Below are 20,499 nucleotides of genomic sequence, written 5' to 3'. Positions count from 1 at the left end.
TAAATGTGAAGGATATTAACTAAATATTGAAAATATATCTAAAATATATATATAACAACGTTTTTACAATCGGCACCCCGTAACATAGGCCTACAGAACATTGACTACGACCCGTGCTACAACTATGATCCGAACTCGTAACTTCTAGTATGGATCCTTTGTGATAGGCTACTTCAAAAACAGTCAGAGATGTGAAATACAAGTAGTGGCGTAACTTCAGCAGAGTGAGCCTCTGTGTGAATAGACGATCTTTGCAGCAGACCCTTGTCTCCTGGTCTCAGGTCGCCCCTCCTCTTTCCAGCACGAGGAGAGGAATTACCAGTTTCCTGCCTCGAAGAAGTGAAGGCAGCCATGGCGTCAGGCCTGACCAGTGTTGTTGTGCTGGCCGTATGTGTTTTCCTAACCCCTGGTGTATCTGGTGAGTTTGGTTATAGAATCCATACAGCCTTTTCTTTGTGTCTTCAATTGTTCTTGTTGTTAAATGTAACGTTCACGTGACATCGTGTTTTAGGGATAGTGTCCAGTTAACGGGCTCAAAGTAACCACATTCAGGGCGATGACAGTGACAGTAGCTTTGTAAACGCTGTATTCATTGATTTAGTGTTAATATGTGTGTGAACTATCTTAGTCAACCCAGCAACCTAGGTTACGAGTCATTAACTAGACTCAGTCCCTGTTTTTAACACAAAGATTCAGTGAGACTTCACTTCAGACTCTTTTCGTCGTTGTCACTTCCTTTTTTCTGTAGTTATCGTTCCGCTTTGCAAATAAGAGACTATTATAATATAGTCGGATGGCACTTATCAAACCAGCGTTTCGATGTTGTTTAAAAAAAACCATTAGAATTTGCACAGTCATGTATAAATACAAACAGACCTAAGGAATAAAGGGAGGAAAAAACAATACACGGGACAAAAAGACTCTATTACAAGAAAGCCCTCTGATTTGTGCTCTAATGACGATTTAAAAAGACGATACTGAAGCTTATTGATGTAAAACTAAGAAGACAACATATTAAAACACGTCATTGTATAGTCCATTTTGTCTTTAAATGTGATCTTGTTACCTTTATAGATGTAACAGAGCTTTATTGGGCTTATATCTTATATTTAGACCATCAAGCCAGTAAATGAACCCATGTCTTTGTTGGGTCCGATCATTTTCACGCCGTACCGTATTATTAAAGATTTGAACACAACTGATGACATCCATGGGTTGGTGCAAACTGGCCTGACCAATATGTGAATGTTAATTGTCCAGACCCTGTTGGTTCATTTTAAATTGTCCAAATTATTTTTTATTTTTTTAAACAAATCATGTTTTAGCTTTACACATTACACATCAAGGGAAGCTGTCTTTGTTGTTATAGATATAAAATGGATCATATGCACCTAAACCCCCTCTTGATAACTGATAGCTACTGACCTGTCCTAATTCAGACTAGATATTATTCTATTATTGCAATACTGAACATGTTTACACACACCACAGATTTTTTTTTTCTCTTACTGAGCTGTAGGGGATGTGGACAAAATATTGATATGTCAATATATCATCATCCTGACATATGTGATGCTATTGTTGAATTGCTGATGCCAAATATTGATATTAAAAAAAATTAACAATAATAAAGCACACTAAACGGATTTCTCTGCCAATTAATTTCACTACGTCAACACTTCATGACTCCTCACTGCGTTGCTTATGGTATGAATGAAGGTAACATGCATGGGATAATGTCGGACAACACTGAAAAGAAACTTAAGGATGAAGCGTGATGACAAGAAACTGAAGCTGACAACAAGTTGCAGTACTCAAATATCCTGCCCTTCACTTTTTAAAGAAGCATTTTATAAGATATTTTAATGAATCATTCATTTCTGAAATGATATCAATAATTTCCGAATCGTTGTATTGTGATTGTTTTCTCGGGTCACATATTGCAGTGTTTCCACTACCATTTACCCCCCAACAGCAGTTGCTTGATGGTAGTAGTCGGCTTAGTTGACTTGGGAGTGCTCAGACATTGAGAGATGCATTCAGGTGCGCTCAGAAACGGGAGTTGCAGGACCCCTCCCAGCCCCCCCCCCAGATCTCTAAACCTAGGGGAAACACTGTATTGCATATTGTGAGTTACTCTGTGTTTTCCACCTATTGTAGCCATGTCTTACTGTTAAAAATGCCTACACAGCTTTCACTTCAGTGGTACTTTTGGCTAACCTTTGCTCTTGTTTTGTGTCTCTGCTCTTTTACAGCAGAGAGAAGCAACTGTGAGTCCTACAGAGATGCAGCTAACGTGTACCACTCCTCCCAATCTTGCTTCACAGGATTCTGCTGTGGTTCATGCTCGAACAGATACTGCTGTCACAATTCTTTCTGGCGGCTTACAGAGGATAAACAAGAACAATGGTATACCCTTAAATGTATACTGCAATAGATGATAAACTACCTCTCCATACAGTTGACAGCCGCTTGAATGTGTGACATACGCGTAATGTAAATGTTGATGTCAAATGCTGAGACATACAGTAGAGGGCAACCATTGCTGTGGGATGTTGCTGCAGGCTTTATCGTACTTGCAGTCATAATGCAAAAAAACAAAACAAAACAGGAAGTGATGTCTTCCTGTGCTCGACCCCCCTCATGTAGCAGATGTCTGAAACTGATGGCAGACGTCTCTTTTCACATAGCAGGATCCAAAATGCGTAACGAATATGCCTTCCAGGGAAAGAGGTAGAGGATGTTACAAACTGGGAAATCCTGTATTGATTATAGAATTTGATGTGTGTCAGTCGTGCTGTTCAATGTTGATTCATTTCTTTGGTACAGGCGCTGAGAGATAGATTGGATATCACTGAGATTTTTCTATCTACATTCTGTACGTGTAGTGTTAGATCATCAGAAATATGGTTTAAATGCTTTTTTCTTTGTTCCTTTTTCAGTGATCACGACTTTTTCATCTCTGACTCACCTCTGCCCATGGTCTTCGGAATTGGTACCTTAGTCAGTGTTTTGCTCATCTTCATCTGCTGCTGTGTCTGCCCCTGCTGCTGCCTGTACAAGATGTGCCGAAAACCAAGACGTTAGTAACCCTCCGCTAACTATTCGTATTGGATATGATTGTATGTGATGCCTTTTAGATACCAAACTGGCAGATAGCTGTTTGGATAAGACTGACTGCTTGATATTTGTGATAGCCAGTGTGTCAGGAGCTCAGTACACGCTGTCGTTTGGATTTATTGATCCAGGGAGGATGCAATGCAGGTGCAAACACACTCATTTTTTGGTATTTCTCTCAATAGTCTCTGTATTTACGAGACTTTTTAAGATATTAGGAAACCTTCCACAGCAATCTGCCGTAGATGGATCTAAGAGATTTTTTTGTGCAACCTCCTCACTCGGGTTGTGACGATGCCAGAAATGTAAACTTGAACATGATACTAGATCTGTGATATCCTGTGATATTTTGATCATGTTTGATACCACGGTGATGAAAATAGAAGTCCTAGTCACCCACTATTGGGATGGTTTCTTGTATTCAATTACTGGCAGACTCTTGCACACTTTCAAATTTCACAAAAACACAAGAAATGTTTTGGAACCGAATCAATTTCTTTGTTCAGTTAAGGGCGCACTAATACCAGGCAATCAGTACCATGCCTAAGCACGCTTAACCCCTAAAGTCCAGTTAGTTTGACTAGTGTGAGTGCTCCCTTAGACAATGTGCTTAGACAAGTTTCCCTGCAATTTTTAATGGATTCATCCTACACACTTTTCTTATGAAATAGATGATCAAAATAGATTTTTCTTGCTTAATAAAATAACAGATTGTATCATTTAAAAATATTTAGTATTGAAAAAGTATCAAAAATCTTGACAACCTTATTCCTGACAACATGTGGAGAGTGGCAGTGTAGTTCTTAAGAATAATCAGGTTTATAAAAAAAAAACCTTAACGGGTAATTCAGGGTTTTCATGATAAGGTGACTGTAGAAGATGTCTGCAGTCACCCTTGGAATATCTCTGGCTGTACTGTTTGCATGTTCACTGGCTGAATCCTGATTAAGTTTCCATCCTGGAACACACACGGGTGGGGTTTCTGAGTAAACAGAAACTTAAAAAGGTGCAAAAGGAAAGTTAAATATTTGCATCAATTCTACGTTGTAGCTTGATCTCTAACAACTTCTGTGAAGGAGGACAACATCCACAGTGCCCACTCAAACTGGTGAACTTATTCTACAGACATTATTTTAGTCCTGTGGATGGAGATATCCTGAATTAGCCTAGTAAGAATGAGCTGAGCAAGTTAAAGAAGGGCTACAACCATCCACACTTGTACATTTTTATGGTTTATTTGTGGAAATGAATTTAAGTATTTGAAAACATCTTAATGTTAACCATGTTATCCCATTGTGTAGATACATACAGTTACTCATGAATTTCCATTAAAAACGACTTTCAGTTCCAAAAGCTCTTATCATATCATCATTTTTAAGTCGTATCTTAGATTAAACTAAACCTGTAAACGTTCTTACTTTGGACCTCAAGCATATCACATATTTTGGTGAAGTAGCAAGGTGAAACAAAAGAAGCTGCTTAATCTTTTTCAAAGTTTGGTGAAAATGACCTGAAGCTATACACATACGTGTGTTTGTGATGAATTGCATATTATATGTAAGCATATGGAAGTTTAAATCAGAGTGAGATGAACCACGTGACATAAGATAAGTAATGATTCAGGGCTTGATATGAAGTTCAATCTGCCACTGGCTTGTAAAGATCACTGGCCCAGGAACATTATGATGGTAAAATAACAGTCAAACAATTTACTCAGAACAGCAACCAGACTGATCCAAAGTAATTTAATAAACAACTGTTTCTAATTCATTGACTTCTTCTCATATGACGTATTCTGTATTTGATCCTTGTATTATTTGCTCATGTTTATTTACCATGCTGGTAGCTGTAGGAGACGACTTTATCTCGTTGATATTAATATGAGGCTGTGTGAGAAACTCCTCACACATTGACACTTTAGGAGCTCCCTTAAGGGCTGACATGCTTTTTGAATAACTTTTATTGTTACCAAAATCTAGCCTTTAATCGAAGACGAAATTCTAAGAAAATGTCATGACTCTAAGAATTTCTTAGAATTTTGTCTAAGAACAACTCCCTATTAAATACGTCCCCTGATCTTTTCTATAGCGTACTCAACCTATCTTGTCCACAGTTTAACTGCAGTGTGTTCCAGCCATCTCTATCTGTCTGCCACTGTGACAGGAACTTTTCTCCCTTCTGTTTTTATACTCTGTCAATCTCAAGTCTTCCTGTGATATTTTTTCTTTTAAATGCTGATTTTAGCCTAGCTTTAGGTCGTGGACTGGTTGTTTCTAAAACTGTTTTTCAAAAGTATTTATGTATGCGAGAAAACCTGCGCTGCATTTGGTGTCTGAGTGCAGTGAACCCGCGAGTCTCGTATCAACAGCGTGTAGCCACATGCTGCTACAGCTGCCTCATGTAGCTGCACATTTGTAGTTTCCTGTACCCGACCAACAACACAATTCTGCTTACTGGTTTGTGACAACTTCACAACCTACATAAGATGCACCTTGTGACTCGTGGTTTCCAGTGTGTTGGAGTTTTTGTCTGTAACATTTTTAAATCAGAACATCAGGGGACTCTCATCAGAGGTCTGTTGGTCCCACCCACCACATGACTTTCATTACTGCAGACTCTCTGTTTTACTAATAACACAGACTTTGAGACACAGTCAGAACAAACTGGTTTAACATTCCCACAAATCACACATGTAAGTGTTTGTAGACTGTGTACAGTTACTGATAACAGGAGCTTTATTGAGTGAACTTCAGAGCTGTGAAGTAACTCCTTCCATACTTGTGTTTGTTTGTTCAACATGCTTTGCAGGGTTTCACTTGGCTATTTTTCTGTGTGATTCTGTGTGATTCAGCAGTGAAACCAATTCAATAAACCCTGATAATTGTTGTTTAAGGTTCATATTTAACTAGAGCACTGTTTTCGTTTTATCTCCAGAGAGATTATAGCCTTTCTCTATTCATGTTGCTGTTTTATTAATGGTTTGGATGTGTGTGTCTTAATTGAAGGATGAATCTGTTATTGTCAAAGAAAAGGTTAAAAGCATCTATCTATTTTTAATTATAATAAGTCTTATATGGGTAGCCAGAGATAATTACCCCATGTATTCTGTGGAATACACCTCCAAGTCACTGTGATAGTTTGTTCTTTTCTACTTGAAACATCAGCACTCCAATTAATTTGAGTGAATTCCACATTCACGTGATGTCCCGCTCCCATAAATTCTCTCCAGTTCAGCTAACCAGGGGCTGAAAATATTCCTCACAAAATAATATTTCACGTACAATTTCTTCTTCTTTTTTTAAGAACCACAGCTGCCAGGCTGTTTCAGCAAAATATTTGCTGTATTTGCAGTTTGTAATTGTTTTTGTTTTGTTTTAAATATTAACTATATTAATATGGCAGGACAAACTGAAAGAGATTTGGCTGCATGGCCTTGACAAGCTGCTTACAAACAGTATCTACATGCACAGTGAAAGACTTGATGTGTGGATTTCCGCACTTTGTGTTTTCTGAGGTTCGTGCAATCAGAGACGGACAGATTGCATCCTCTGCTACTACAGGGTGTGTCTGATTCCACCATGCATCTTCTTTAGCCCTCCTTTGTGCCTTCAGGACAATATGTTTGCAGCTAGATTCCTTCCTCTGCTCTGTCCACAGTCGATATGTATTCGTGTCCACCCTGTAGCCTGCTTCTCCAAATCTATTCCTTTTTAGCTTACCCACAGTTGAGGGAAACCTTTGAGTTGTGAATATACTTGTCTTGACACCTGAGTGTTACACACTTTAGCATGCACTACACACTCTTACACTTCCTGTCAGCTTGCTCAGGTTTTTGCAGCTGCCTGTCTCTGGCAGAGAACGGCAGTCTTATGCAAAGGCAAGAATGTGGATTCCCCAATGTGGTCTGTTGCATGCTGGGATCATATCCAGGAATTTCAGAGCTCCACCTTGTGTGAGTCACTGTTTCCATTACGACCTAAGACTATCCAACGTCATTTACAGGAAGTGGTCATGATGACTCCTACCATTCTTAGGGGGGAAAAAAAAAACACATGGTGGGGTGGTGACTGGTACAGACACACATACTCCCTCAGCGTGGCTATTTTTTTTAATCACAATGCTGTTTCTCAATTTCATTAAACTTGCACAGTGATGGTTTATACTAAAAGTGGAAACATTTAGAGTCCCCACCCCTGGTTCTAAATTTATATACATGTATGTAAACCCAGAAAGTTACAAATCAGGTGGTAGTTTGTTTTAAAGCTGTGTTCATCTTTTCTTTAGTACGGACTAAATCATGTTTTCCTGATGGAATCCTTTATGATAAATGATGATGTGTCCCTGTCTTTTACTGCTCTCTTATGTCTGTTCTGTCTGTCTGTTTTTCCTATTAATAGAAATGGTGATTTAAAAAAAATGTAACCAGGAGGTGGACTTTATTCAGCCCTGAGTTTTGTCTGCAGGGCTCCCTTAAAGGCAGCATGGGCCATTCAACAAACAGATAGCGCAGGCAGTCTGAGAGGCAAAACCCAGGGCAAAGAAAGCATGTTGCTGAGCAGCTTAGTTTGTACGGGCTAAAGTTGACTCAAATGAAGGTACACATAAACATTTCTATTAAATCTCCTCTGGATTTTGGCAGCTTTGCAGCCAGAAAATAATGTTTTGAGAGTGTTTGAGTGCAATAATTGAACAGATGATGTAAAAGAAGTTCATCCTAAATCATTGGTTTAAAAAAAAAAAAAAACATACTGGTATTACATTTTTTCCCCTCCAGAGATGAGGTAGAAGAGAGGACAATTATTATTATTATTTTTTTACCTGTGCCTTCTATACACTAGAAAACTTTGAATAAACTTTTTAAATACTTTTAAAAGAATAACCTCTGACACAAATAAAGTCAATGTTTCAGCAACTCAGGAGTTTTTAGCCACAGATTTTGCAGATTTTGCAACAACTTGGGATCTTGCAGAGTAACTAACTTTCCCATAATGCACCTGGTGGAAATTTACAACGACAGCTTTTGAGCAGAAAACAGAAAAGGGAAAAGAAATTGGTGGAGTTGTGCAAGAATATTTCTCTGATGTGCCCTCTGATTTGTACCACAACAAGATGATTAAACTTAACTATAGAGGAAGCAAAAATCATGCCATTGTTTCTGTAAGGGAACCCGCGGCTTGATTTACAGGGACGCAACAATTCTTGTTAACCTTTCTTCCTTCTCCACTTTACTCCTGTACAAAAGAGTCTTTCTTGCTTTCTCCTCAACTCCACCAGGTTCTCTTTCTTTTCGGCAGTGCAGGAGAACTGCACATTTCCTTACCTCCCTGCCATGTTTACTAGATTGCAGATTTCTGTTTGACTCTGGCAAAACTGCTCCGATTGGTTTTTGACAGTAGAACAACACAATTTGCAAAAGACCAGTGATAATATAAAATATGTTTGATTTTATTATAAAGCCAAGACAAGAAAAAAACAGCTCGGATTGAGTTTTATGACCACGTTGCAACAAACGACCAAGACCGCAGAACACGCACAAACTCTAACAAAATTCTCATGATTTTATTCAGTTTTTGGAAACTTGTCTTTGAAATCTTTTGAAAAGTTGTTTGGTGAAAGGCCAGCATTAAAGAATGCTCAGTTCAGTTTTCATCACTGACCGCGGGATAAATGCAGAAGTGACAAAGTGAAGTGTTGCAGCATATTCAGGTAGCAAAGACACAACTTCTCTGTACAATCTGAACTTCTCCACTGATTTGAAATGTTGCAATGAATTTCTCAAAACAATTGTGTAAGTTCAGTTCGTAAGTTCTGTGATCATGTGGTGGTATGTTTTGGGCACTTCATGCTGCTGTTTTATTGCTATGACTCACAAACGCATAAACCAAAAAATAGATCATGTTAACCCCACACTATCAGCTCAGCTCGAACTAGGTCATCACTTGAACAGGAACTCTGATTGAACTGCATACCTTAATTTACTTGCTGCTTTTTCTCATACATACTGTGTTTTTTTTCTTCTTCATACAGCTGTGATTGCTACCACCACTCACACCACAGTGGTCACCTCTGCTCCTCAGCAGTACCCCCAGCAGCCAATAGCTGGAGCTGCACATCCTCAGTCCTACCAGAGTGCCCAATATCCGCCCTACCAGCCTATACCTGTGCAGCCAGGTTTCGGGGCCCAACCAATGCCACACGGCTATGGAGCTCAGCCCATGTCGACATCACCCTACCATGGACAACCATTCACAGCAGCACAGCCGCCAACATACCAAGAAGCCAGTGAGTGTGGATTTTTTTGAAATAGCTGAAACAAAGAGTTACAGGTCTGATTGTTGGAACAGACTTTTATAAGACACTGGCATTACACATTTCTTTCTCAAAAACTGTGACAGAATTACATGTCGCCTGAACTAAAAGTTAATAAAAAAAAAGTAGCCTGTGGTTATGAGCAGTGTGACAAGTAGTTATTAGTATTTTCATCAGTTATAAAACAAGTAATGGGCAAACTGTTTTGGTGAAAAGTCTATTCTGCCACCTGCCTGTATCTACGAAATAATACATTGAAGCTTTCTGATTGGTTAAAATCATCTTTTACCACCCAAACAAAAAAAAGCCTCCGATTTCAATGATATGATGATATGAAATGTAGCATCATGTATTTACAAAATAAATCAGCTTTTAATGTTATTAAACTTAATCATTTGTTAATAAAATCTTTACACATTTATGGACTACACTCACTAAAATCTAGACATTATGTAGCATCTACCAAAGCCAGTGAAAGTGAATGTAATGAGTTAAGGGTTAATATTAGTGTCAAAGCATCTAACTCTTCCCTCATATGTTAATCTAAAGGAATACTTCTACAGAGTTAATGCTATCAATCATATTGCTGCTCACCTTTGCCACACAGAGGCAGTAAACTGTTTAATAAGTACGGTATGTGAAAATAGTCAAGCTGCTCTGCAGTGGAGAGAGCTGTTCCAAGGTAGATTTTTCAAAAGTCCTACATCGACCTACAACGACATGGGGATAAATAGAAGTTTTTAATCTTGTCGATTAGGTTAAAATAAAATGAAAATCACACAAGTGTTTTATAATAGTTGTCTGTGTACTTCTCAATTTCTCAAACGGAGCTTCAGAGAGTGGCCAGAATTGAAGGTTTTTTGTTTTTTATCAATAACTTTACCATTATAGGAAGACAAAAGTGATGATTGCATAATGTTTACTTTGAATCACCACAACAATAGTTCAAACCTCTGTTCCACGGGGGTAATGAAACCGTACTGTGTTGTTCTGACACATGTACCGGTAATGCCATTTTTAGTACTTCAGCGGAGGTGGAATAACTTCTGCTGGTATAAAGTTGGGTCATGTCTGAGGTTTGTAAACCAGGAAATGAAACATTTATGGTTTGACTCATTTCATCTTGTGGTTACTATCAAATTTTAAACTCTTTCATCTTCTTTTCTTTCTGTTTCTAGTCGGTCCTTGCTACCCTCCCAACCCTATGCCTTACAGCCAGGCTGCATACAATCCCAGCCAGCCTGCGTACCCGCTGCAGCCTCCTGTCCAGCCGCAGGCCAACGCTCCGCCTGGACGGGCAGACTACCTCGGCCAACCGGCATACAACCCGGACTTTGTTGCTCCCCCACCCAAGACCGGATAACTGACCACCACAGTGCTAAACTCTCAGCCACTTTAAATGTGCTGCAACATGTTTGAACTAGGCAGAGCTGCAAATGTGTCACAAGATGATGATGCTGGAGAACATCTGCTCTGTTGAGAAGTTGCCAAGTGATAATGTTGATTTCTCTTAGCCTGTATTGCATAGACTTACAATACACAAGATGTGCGATTGTTTTTTTTTTTTATTATTATTATTGCTTGGTGGCTCTATCATAGTCAGCTTAGTTAATAACATAAAACCACCGAGTCTGATTTTAAGGTTAGATGAAGTGCGTTAGACTTTTCTGGCCTTGTGAACGTGCCTCAACATCTCCTTCTTAGTTCGTGTCTGTACAACTCACTGGCTGAACCTGCCTGACTTCCTGACTTCTTGAAGTCCATTCAATCTTTTTTCATTAACTTTTTCAAAATGTATTCTTCTCTGGTCTTTTTGTTATACATATATTGCTTTGTATGTTTACATCAGAACAAATCAGTTCTGAGTGTGTCATTATAAGCATGGACGCCTGGTTTTGTTCATTAGTGGAGGAGCAAAAATGGAAACATATGGAACGGAAAAAACGATTTAAAGCTCCTGTGAGGAACTTACAGTTTTTCAACAGAAATTATCAATGGTTTGCTATTGTAGATAATATAGAGGCCTCAGTATAACATTTGGTCTGTTTCATAACCAACTAAAAGCTCCGCACTGTCGCTTTAAAAGAAGTTTCCAATCCTATTTCATCAAAGGCAAGAAAAAGCTATCTGCACTACTCATGCAGTTGTTCTCTTTCGCTTCCAAAATAATAAAATCCTCAGGAGTAAAGCAAAAAAGTATTAGATATACTGCAGAAAAAGAGCAGGCTCTTTGACTGAGGATCTTTACTGCAAAGATTGCCTGATAAAATATTTTTTGAAAAGTAAAAAAGTAGGATAGAAAATGAATGATTTTTACCCCCTTTGGTTGAATAATTGGGATATATTTCCATTCATTTGCTCCATCAAGCAGGCATCTATGACTGTCAATAAACTACCATCATTCAGAGTTTCAACAGAAAGAAAAGTGTGATTAGAGGAAAAAGGGAATTAGCGTCATGTCATAAAAAAAACAGGAAAAGTTCACTTTAATTTTTTTTTCCGTATAAAAGGGAGATTTCATTTCTTTCAGTAATGTTTTCATTTTTTCTCAGGTTCTCATTCATTGTTTTCATTTTGCTCAGAGTACAGTGTGTAGCCGAGGTGAAATGCCCCACAAGCTTTGAATGAAATAACCAAAGGAGATTCTTTTCATGTTCACATAGTTGTATCATTGTTCCAAAATGCAGGAAATAACTGTGCCTTCAGTGTCTTTTTATCCAACTAGCAGTCAATGTCATTTGCAAGAGTTTAAAATCAAACTTTCTAGTTCCACATTCTTGTGTGCTGTTACTTGTACTTGTGTTACATTTATCATAAAATCTTCAAATTACCTGAAGTTGAAACATTTCTGCCATCAAATTGGGTTGCCCTGCAACTTGAATTACTTCATTTACAACCCAAATTAGCATGTAGTGAATCTATATGTAGTTGTTTTTCTCTGGGGAAAAAAAATCACCATTGCCTTATTAGCCTGTATAAGTTTAACAGTGTGGTTTCAATTTTTCTATCTTACAAAAACTAAACTAGGAAGCCTTTCTTGCTCTGCTATTTCATTTCACCTTTTTTTCTGCACCAAGCTGAACATGACAGCTCAGGTGACAAGACAGACTTTAATCTTTTGAGCTGCACTGTTTCAACTTTTTTGGTTTGTTGTTTTGAAGTCATTTGATTGTGGTCAAAAAATAGAGTACATTGTCCTTTATTTTTTGTTATAGGGACAGGTTTCAGAATGCCTTTCAGTCACATCTATGCTGTGGCTTATTTTATTTGTTTCTATTGACACAAGATACCATAAGTCAGCTACTGAAAGAGTCCAGGCTAATGTCATTGCATGTCTTTTATTTTTGAGGAATGTTCACGTGTTTCCTACATTGACCAAGCAATTTGTCTGTGAACCTCATTGTAGGCTTGGCTTTTGTCTGTCCTTCTACATTTGTTCTGCCTGTAATTTCAGTCATCCGGCCAGTGCTGACTCTTCAAGTTTTAGAAGTTTCTTTATTTGTGGATTTGTGGATTGTAGCCATTTGTGTCCTTTATGAAAGAAATACCAGCATAGGTTTATTCTTGTTTAATTTGTGTTTCTCGTCCTACAATTGATGCAACTGCTAAAATATAATGTATGTACATGCTTTTATTTTGTTTAAAAAAAACACACCATTTCTTCTGCAGTGTTCAATAAAAAAAATATTTCTTTCCCCCAACTTTGGTTATTGAATCTTCATAACAGAAGAGCACATTCAGTCAGTTATAGTTTCACAGCAATAAATAATGTTCATCAATAATCGCCAAGCAGCTGTTCAATATCTGGTGCCTTCTGTCTTTAGATGTTCTTTTCTGAGAATAATATCCTAATATCAACATGCTGTACTATGACAAAATGCTCCTTTGGGCCTAATGCTGACTAGCATGATAATCTATGTACTCAAATTGAAACCTGAAAAATAACTCAATCTATGCTCACGGGGAAAATTGAATTACGCCGTCTGATTATAACCAACAAGATCACTGTCCATTAGTTGAGTGCTTCAATCACTCTGAGTCACCTCCACTTAAACGGCTTCCTTATTGAAGCCATACACGATATTGTCGATGATGAATGATGGGTGAGGAGGTTAGAATTTGAAGGCAATATACATCATGTGAAAAAACTGCAGTTTTTCCACAATTATTGTTGACATTATCTTTCAAAACTGAAATTCTATGATAATGCAAAGTAATTAATAATCCACTAATAATACAATTACATTTTCTTAATTGTGCACTATGTGCTTTTTCTTGTGTTTGCTATCCTGCTTTGCTGCTGTAACATTGTAAATTTCTCCATTGTGAGATGAATAAAGGATTATCTTATCTTATCTTACATGTGATGGCAAATATTACATAAGTAATATTTGCAAAGCTATTTGTAAAGCTATTTGTAAAGCTATTTGTAAAGCTAACCTTTACAATATAATAAGACAAAGAGAATAATTCTCTGTGGAAAAGATTTGGCTTTTATTCTAGCCAGTCCATGACATATCCTCCAACATAAACTGTTATTATAGAAGTCATTTTTCTACTACTGTATAAAGGTCTTTACACAAGGTTGTGTTGGGGGTTTGTGAATAAATTGGGAAAGTTTGTAAAGTGTCAAAAGACAGTTCAAGGGAGAGTGAGGGCGGAGGTAGACAACAATTCAGGAAGCAAATTTGGGTGGGGTTATCTTCATCCACTTAAACTGCACAAGTAAGAAAACTGAAATGTATCAATGCAATACATACTTCTTTTTTGATTTGGTTTTATTGTAAAGACTGTTCTTTATAAAAAGTCAGGCTGCATTGATGATTGTAGCCTTTGTCAAAGGAGAACATTAATATAAAAATAGCAAAATAATACATGTTGAATAATGGCAGCAATAGAGATGAGAAAGGGTGCAAAAAAAACATTTCTGAGCACGTTTTTATCATAGTTTGTGACAGTCACACAGTCTTGTTAGCTTGATTTAAAAATATAAAATGCCTATTGGCACAAAGTCACATAAAGGCAGGAATGCTGTTGGGCTACTTGCAATAGGGTGGGTCAGACAGGCAGGTTGAAACAATTGTCACACTGAAAAGTCAAAGTCATTTCCTCACTTCACTAAATCATGGCAGTTATGGTTTCAGGTGTCTGGTCAAGTCTTGTGGTAGTTTTGTGTGGCATCCTGCTCCCAGCAGTATTTGGTGAGTTTTAATTTTATTTGTGTGTGGGTTTTTTTGTCCCCCAACAAATTTAAGATGTTTAGTGAATCTTTAGTCTGATGCAGATGGTCAAAAGTGACACCAACATGTCTAAGTCAAGCTCAGTATCAGTCACTGCAGTCTTTTTGCTACACCTTTATGTGACTTCAGTTAGACAAATGAACTGCTAACTCATCAGTTTATGTTACACCTCATCATGTTTTATTTGTTACAGCTGAATACTGCAGCAGCTTTACGGGCACAAATGGCTACTACTATGAAAAACAACAATGTGACAATCATTACTGCTGTGGAACCTGCAGCCAAATGTACTGCTGCGATGACAGGAGTTATCGTATAACCCAAGATGAACAATATTACTGTACTGGAAGGTGTGCTCCTGTTGTTATTTCACTTTCTGTGATGCGTGAAAGATTCAAAACATTTTTGAAATCATTTTGAAGGGAAGAAAAATAATGTCTGTGTTTTTCACCAGCACTTCCAACAACGACAAGCGAAGCAAACTTGCTACACTTCTGGGAAGCATCTTGGGGTCTGTTTTACCTGTCCTCCTTTGTGTGGGTCTCGTCATCTGCTGTGTGGCTCCTTGCTGTTTGTTCTACAAGAAGTGTCGAAAGAGAAACAACCAAAGACAACCAAGTAGGCCTAAACATCCAAGCCTTTCATTTTGTAAAGACTGTTAATCAGGTTTCATATAGCCAGACAAATGTGCAAATGCACGCTGTAATCAGAGCAAATAAGCATGAGTTGTAGCAAGGCTAGTTAGCTAGCTAGTTAAAACGTTCAATGCATGACTTCCAGCTCAACCCAATTCAAAGACATTTGACCCAATTAAGTTTGCTACCCAAGTAGCGTACACTTAACATTTGTCCTTAACATGAACTTCTTTACATTACTAAGGTGTTTGAGGAATCTGAATATTACAAATCAGTTCCCACCAATTATCAGTTTTATTTCACATTGGATAAAAACTGGAAATCAGAACTTTTTATGCTCACCCGTTAACGTTGTTTTATAGGTAGTTTGAGCATCATTGTAACACGTGCAACATGCAAATTTGGGTGGATACCAATTGCTAAATCTCTAAATCTCTTTACTGATTGACTGGTCACTGTTGTAGATTGTAGCATAGCCATGCCCTAAAGCATCACCTGCTTTTTCTATTATTTTACTGGACCATAAATCGTGAAGTAAATATCATCCTGCATTGTGGTAGATGTTAAAGGCTTTATATGTGATTTTGTGATCCAGCAGATGTCGCCCTTGAGCACCAGCATTGCTCAAGGGCGGTGCATTGTTGTGTTAGCATGCTAATGCTAGCGATCTTTATTATGCTCGTATCTTCACACTGCATGTAAATTTACCCGAAATGAGCGTGATCTAGAAACACAGTTAAGCAGTGAGTACAGTATGTTATTCTTCTTTTCTCTAGTCCCTCAATTAAACAACTTTTATACGCGAGGGGAGGAGTCGGCCGCCGTCACACCGATGTAAACAAACTGAAGATAGGACTCGGAAAACTCTGAAAACATCACAGACAGTGGGACTCGGGTGTTACACCAATTACAGACAGTCATGACTCACAGAGTTATTTTCAGAGGATATACTTGATTTCTATTATATTTAAGTGTGAAAAATTGCATATAAAGCCTTAAAGTAGTGACTTAGAGTAGACCATCTGCTTTTACACTGTCTGGCTTGCAGCAAGAGATCTGGCTCCCTGGTGGCCATTAAAAAGAATGCAGTCATACAGCAACTTTGCCTTTGGAAACATACTTTCTTTTGGAATGGGTTACTTCTGCCCTATAGGTTATATACAGTCGTAAGTCAGAACCAGTTACCAGGTAATTTTTGAGCCAGCTTAAAATAAAAAAGAGAATAGAATTCAGAGTATTTCCCTTGAAACCTTTCCCTTAAGTTTTTGCAATTTGCTGAAAAAATGTAGATTAAAGCTATATTTTTTTAAAAACACATTTTTTCAGATGCCACTGTAATTCACACACCGCAGCAGCCAAACTCCCCCTCCAGACAACCAGGATACCAGCCTGTACCTGTTCAGCCTGGATTTGGAGGCATGCCCAACCCTAATGCACCACCTCCCTACTACGGAGGCAGTGAGTATTTTCACAATGTTTATATATGAACTACACTTTAAACAGTTTTCATTATGATTTAAAATCACAGATATATGTCAACTAAATACTCAGTGATTTATATCCTGATGCTAGTAACATATCATTGTTCTTATTTTTTAGAGACACTTATACTTATTTTTAAAGAATGAGTATAATTTGTGTTTTTTTTACATGTGTATTCAAAGCATGACACCACATACCTCTGTGTTAAAGAGCTTCAGCTCCACTGTCGACTAAAAAGAAAGGAAACAAATGTATTTATCTCAAAGTTGGAGCTCGCCTTCATCTTTGATCAGTGAGAAAGTTTCCACATACAAAAGACTAGCAATTGTGTTAAACAGGACTTAACTACAACTCCCAAGGTGCATTGTGGTAGGAAACATCCAATCACAGAGTATACAGGCACAGTGAAGGAATGCAATGCTTTGACAACAGATACTACATTTGGTTCACTGAAATCAGACATTGATCAGGAAAAAAATCAAGCCTCATAAATATTATTTTTTATTAAGTATGATGATTTATTTAGACACTTGAGTAGGGAAGAAAAGGCTCTGGATTGAGAACAACATACAGTACAACCGAGGCACAGCTTGTCTTTGTTTATGTTGTTTATGCTCAACAACAAAACACAAACAACAGAGTCAATTCATATTTTTGTCTCTCTGGCAGATCCAGCTCCCCCGTCAGCTCCATTCTCTCCAGGTCAGCCGATGTACCCTATCCAGCCCAATATACCACCAGCATATCCAGGTTTATTCACACAGCCAGCCTACAACCCCTCTCACAACGCAAACCACTAAACTGGAGAAAACACTGGTCCATGACGCTATATTCAAACTCTGGTTGAAACACTATTGGTAGAGGAATGTGAAATGTCGGAATACTGCGTTGACACAGAGGAAACCCCTGCAGGAATTAATGTACATATATCTTTGGGAATCAATGTTTCTAAGGTATTTTTCTGTAATTTCCATTACTGGAACTCATTTTTTGCAAATTCTCTAAATTTAAAAAAACAGTATCTTCCTTTTTCATGACCATGTTTTTTTTAGCATTAATTACACTTTTGATGGTAGTGTTAAAAGTTTAAAATAGCCAAGTGCAATTACAAAAACATGTGTTTAAGTCCTGTGAAAAAAATAAAAAAAAGGGTGAAAAAGAAACATTTTGAACACCTTTGCATGGACACAACATTTCTGAATCTTTAACACTTCAGAATAAATCATATTCTCTGAACAGATAGTACTCAAATTGCTGACTCTGTCTTGGCTTTTCATGAACACTAGGGCCTGTATTCATAATTATTCTGAAAATCTTTTCAGAGACCTCCTAAATCCTAGCAAGGATTTTTAGCGTAGGATTGATTTAGGAACATTTTCAGAGCAACTCTGAGCGAGGAAATGACAGAAACCTTTATCTTAGTGAGGAGGGGTGGTTGACCCCGTTGCGAGGAAGACACATTTCAAGCTGTGATTGGAAAAATAAATTCTGTGATATTGGGCATAGAAGTACAGTGTGAAATCGATCAGGCCCAATCATAGATTCTAGTCAGACATGGTGTAATTATTAACACTATGAAATTAACATTTGTGTGACAAAGTGTAAGACGTTCTTTAAAAGTATATAGCCTGCAAGATGTTTGAAATCACATGCCCACTTGTGCAAAAGCCTATTCACTACCTCAAGCTGATTATTACATCAGCATGTGAAGAGGTTTAAATGCACCTGTGGAGGTAAAGACATACAGAGAAACTCAACACGCATCAGTTTGTACTGAAAAAAATCAGAGATGGATTGAAATGTCTGAATAAATAATTGTTCTCTGTTCAGCCCAACTATGATTTGAATAATATTCTTAATGCAGTGTTTGAAGAACATTTCTACATTTTCTCCTTCACTTGAAAAACTCTTGTTAATAGTCCTTCTCACTACTACTAACAGTTGTACACCTTAGGAGCTCTCTTATGCTTTGTGAATAACTTTCATCTAAGGATCTAGTCTTAACTTTAAGGGGAACTTTTTGGAAACTGTAACCACTTGACCTAACGCTGCTCTCTTTTTTAATAGACACTAGAGGTCGCCTCTGCCCAATTTTTCATTTGCTCTGCTATCAAGTCATTTTAATTTATATATTTGAATGATTTAACCACGCCTAAAATAGGGTGTTATATTATAATTACCTACTTGATACTTTGATTGCTCTGCTTAAATTACATGGATTATTTTGTTAAAGACTTTAGTAGTCTTCAGCAGAGCACTATACACTTGAATCACTACGTTCCCACAAAGCAACCACTGTTCCCACAGTTTGCATGAAGCTTTTTTGGGGTTCGGCATCTTGCACATTGAGGCCTCCTATAGGCTATACGTCAGACAGGTACATCATGAAGACTTTGGGGCATTCTCTGTTGCATTTAAAAACATTTAAGTCCATATTTCATCAAACACAACTGGATTATTTGCATAGATACTAAATAATGTGTTCCTGTATTCACAAACATTCTGGGAATCCTCGCAGAGAGCTCCTAACTTAGCTTAAAAAATCCTAGAGTGATTTCGGAATATTCTCAGAGTAACTCTGATCGAGGAAGAGACACTTAGGAGCTCCCTTAAGGGCTAAGACACTATGTGAATTACTTTCATCTTTACAAGGATCTAGCCTTAACTTTGAAGGGAAATTCTTAGAAAATGTCATGATTCTAAGAATTTTCTCAGAATTTTTTCACTAGGAGCAACTCTCAGTACTTAAGAGGCTTTGTGAATACGGCTCCACAGCCCTAAGTAACCTACATAATCATCAGACAGTTCTTTTGGATTACTTCAAGGTACTTTTCATCACGTGTTTGTTGTTAAGGAAACAGATAAAGTTAGCGTTAAATACATTTTTGTTCAAATGATTATGTGGTATTTCTTTTTCTTTTTCTTGCTTGATTTTACAGTATGAGAACTGTTTTTGCACTTGGTTTTCTATGAACTAAAAATTTCTTGATATTCTTTTTCAAACAGATGCTTTTACTATATATCCGCATTGTTTGCAGACTTTTTAACATTTCACATTTTATGGTTTGAACATACAGTGTATTCTTTTTGAAATATTCACAGTCTTATCTGTATTAAAGGGAAAACTGTTTCTCTCGTGTTGGCTCCTCTGTTTGGAAAAAAATAATCAGATTGTATATATTTTGGACTGATAAGTGTGATGTCACACTTAAAGGATCATACATTTATTACTGGAGTTTTTCGATTTGTTGGATACGGATGTATTTAACAAATCTTAGTAAACTATTATTTTGAAATGCTTGAACTTGACTGTTGTCTGTTTTGCTATACTTTATATATCTATCCCTTCATTTCAATGGTAAACATTATAATTACTACTTTTATATAATAACTAGGCCACGATTAATCAGTTGCATGTTATTGTAAAAATTAATACTTTTGCATTTAAGATTTACAGAGAGCTTTTTAAAAAGCCAGTAATTTATTTTCATGCAAATAAGTTTCATGGTTGCAGCTTTACATATCATATATTTCCTTTAGTTCATCATTTTAGTCTCTTTGGTTTTCTTTGAGATAATAGTTTTTATTCTTTTTAAAACAAGCATTCTGGAGGTTCCCCTTCTGGCTCTGTGTAATTTTGATAACATTTAATTTCCTTTTCCCCAAACCAAACAGTCAAAAGGTTTGTGAAAATAGCCAGCCGATTCATCTATTGT

The 20,499-nt window shown here is 37.3% G+C and overlaps 2 protein-coding genes across 3 annotated transcripts; both read left to right on the top strand.

The window, feature by feature from the left end:
* The first annotated feature begins 262 nt into the window (after positions 1–262).
* LOC109986226 (protein shisa-5) lies at positions 263–13,121 on the top strand. Of its 2 annotated transcripts, XM_020636774.3 has the most exons (5): positions 263–418; positions 2,256–2,409; positions 2,943–3,082; positions 9,145–9,399; positions 10,605–13,121. In XM_020636774.3, the coding sequence occupies exons 1-5, from the start codon at positions 352–354 to the stop codon at positions 10,787–10,789; spliced, it is 801 nt and encodes a 266-aa protein (XP_020492430.3). In that variant the 5' UTR covers positions 263–351; the 3' UTR covers positions 10,790–13,121. The 2 variants fall into 2 exon arrangements, with proteins under 2 accessions (XP_020492430.3, XP_065810763.1); XM_065954691.1 differs by lacking the exons at positions 263–418; positions 2,256–2,409 and adding an exon at positions 2,593–2,733.
* A 1,387-nt stretch (positions 13,122–14,508) lies between these two features.
* On the top strand, positions 14,509–19,913 carry LOC109986218 (protein shisa-4-like). The gene is made up of 5 exons (XM_065954690.1): positions 14,509–14,627; positions 14,860–15,016; positions 15,121–15,284; positions 16,628–16,759; positions 17,453–19,913. The coding sequence occupies exons 1-5, from the start codon at positions 14,552–14,554 to the stop codon at positions 17,581–17,583; spliced, it is 660 nt and encodes a 219-aa protein (XP_065810762.1). The 5' UTR covers positions 14,509–14,551; the 3' UTR covers positions 17,584–19,913.
* Positions 19,914–20,499: the final 586 nt, after the last annotated feature.

The sequence above is a fragment of the Labrus bergylta genome, chromosome 5 (assembly GCF_963930695.1).
Source record: "Labrus bergylta chromosome 5, fLabBer1.1, whole genome shotgun sequence".
NCBI classification, from domain to species: domain Eukaryota; kingdom Metazoa; phylum Chordata; class Actinopteri; order Labriformes; family Labridae; genus Labrus; species Labrus bergylta.
Note: the sequence above shows the minus strand (reverse complement) of the source record. Positions and strands in the feature narration are given on the sequence as shown.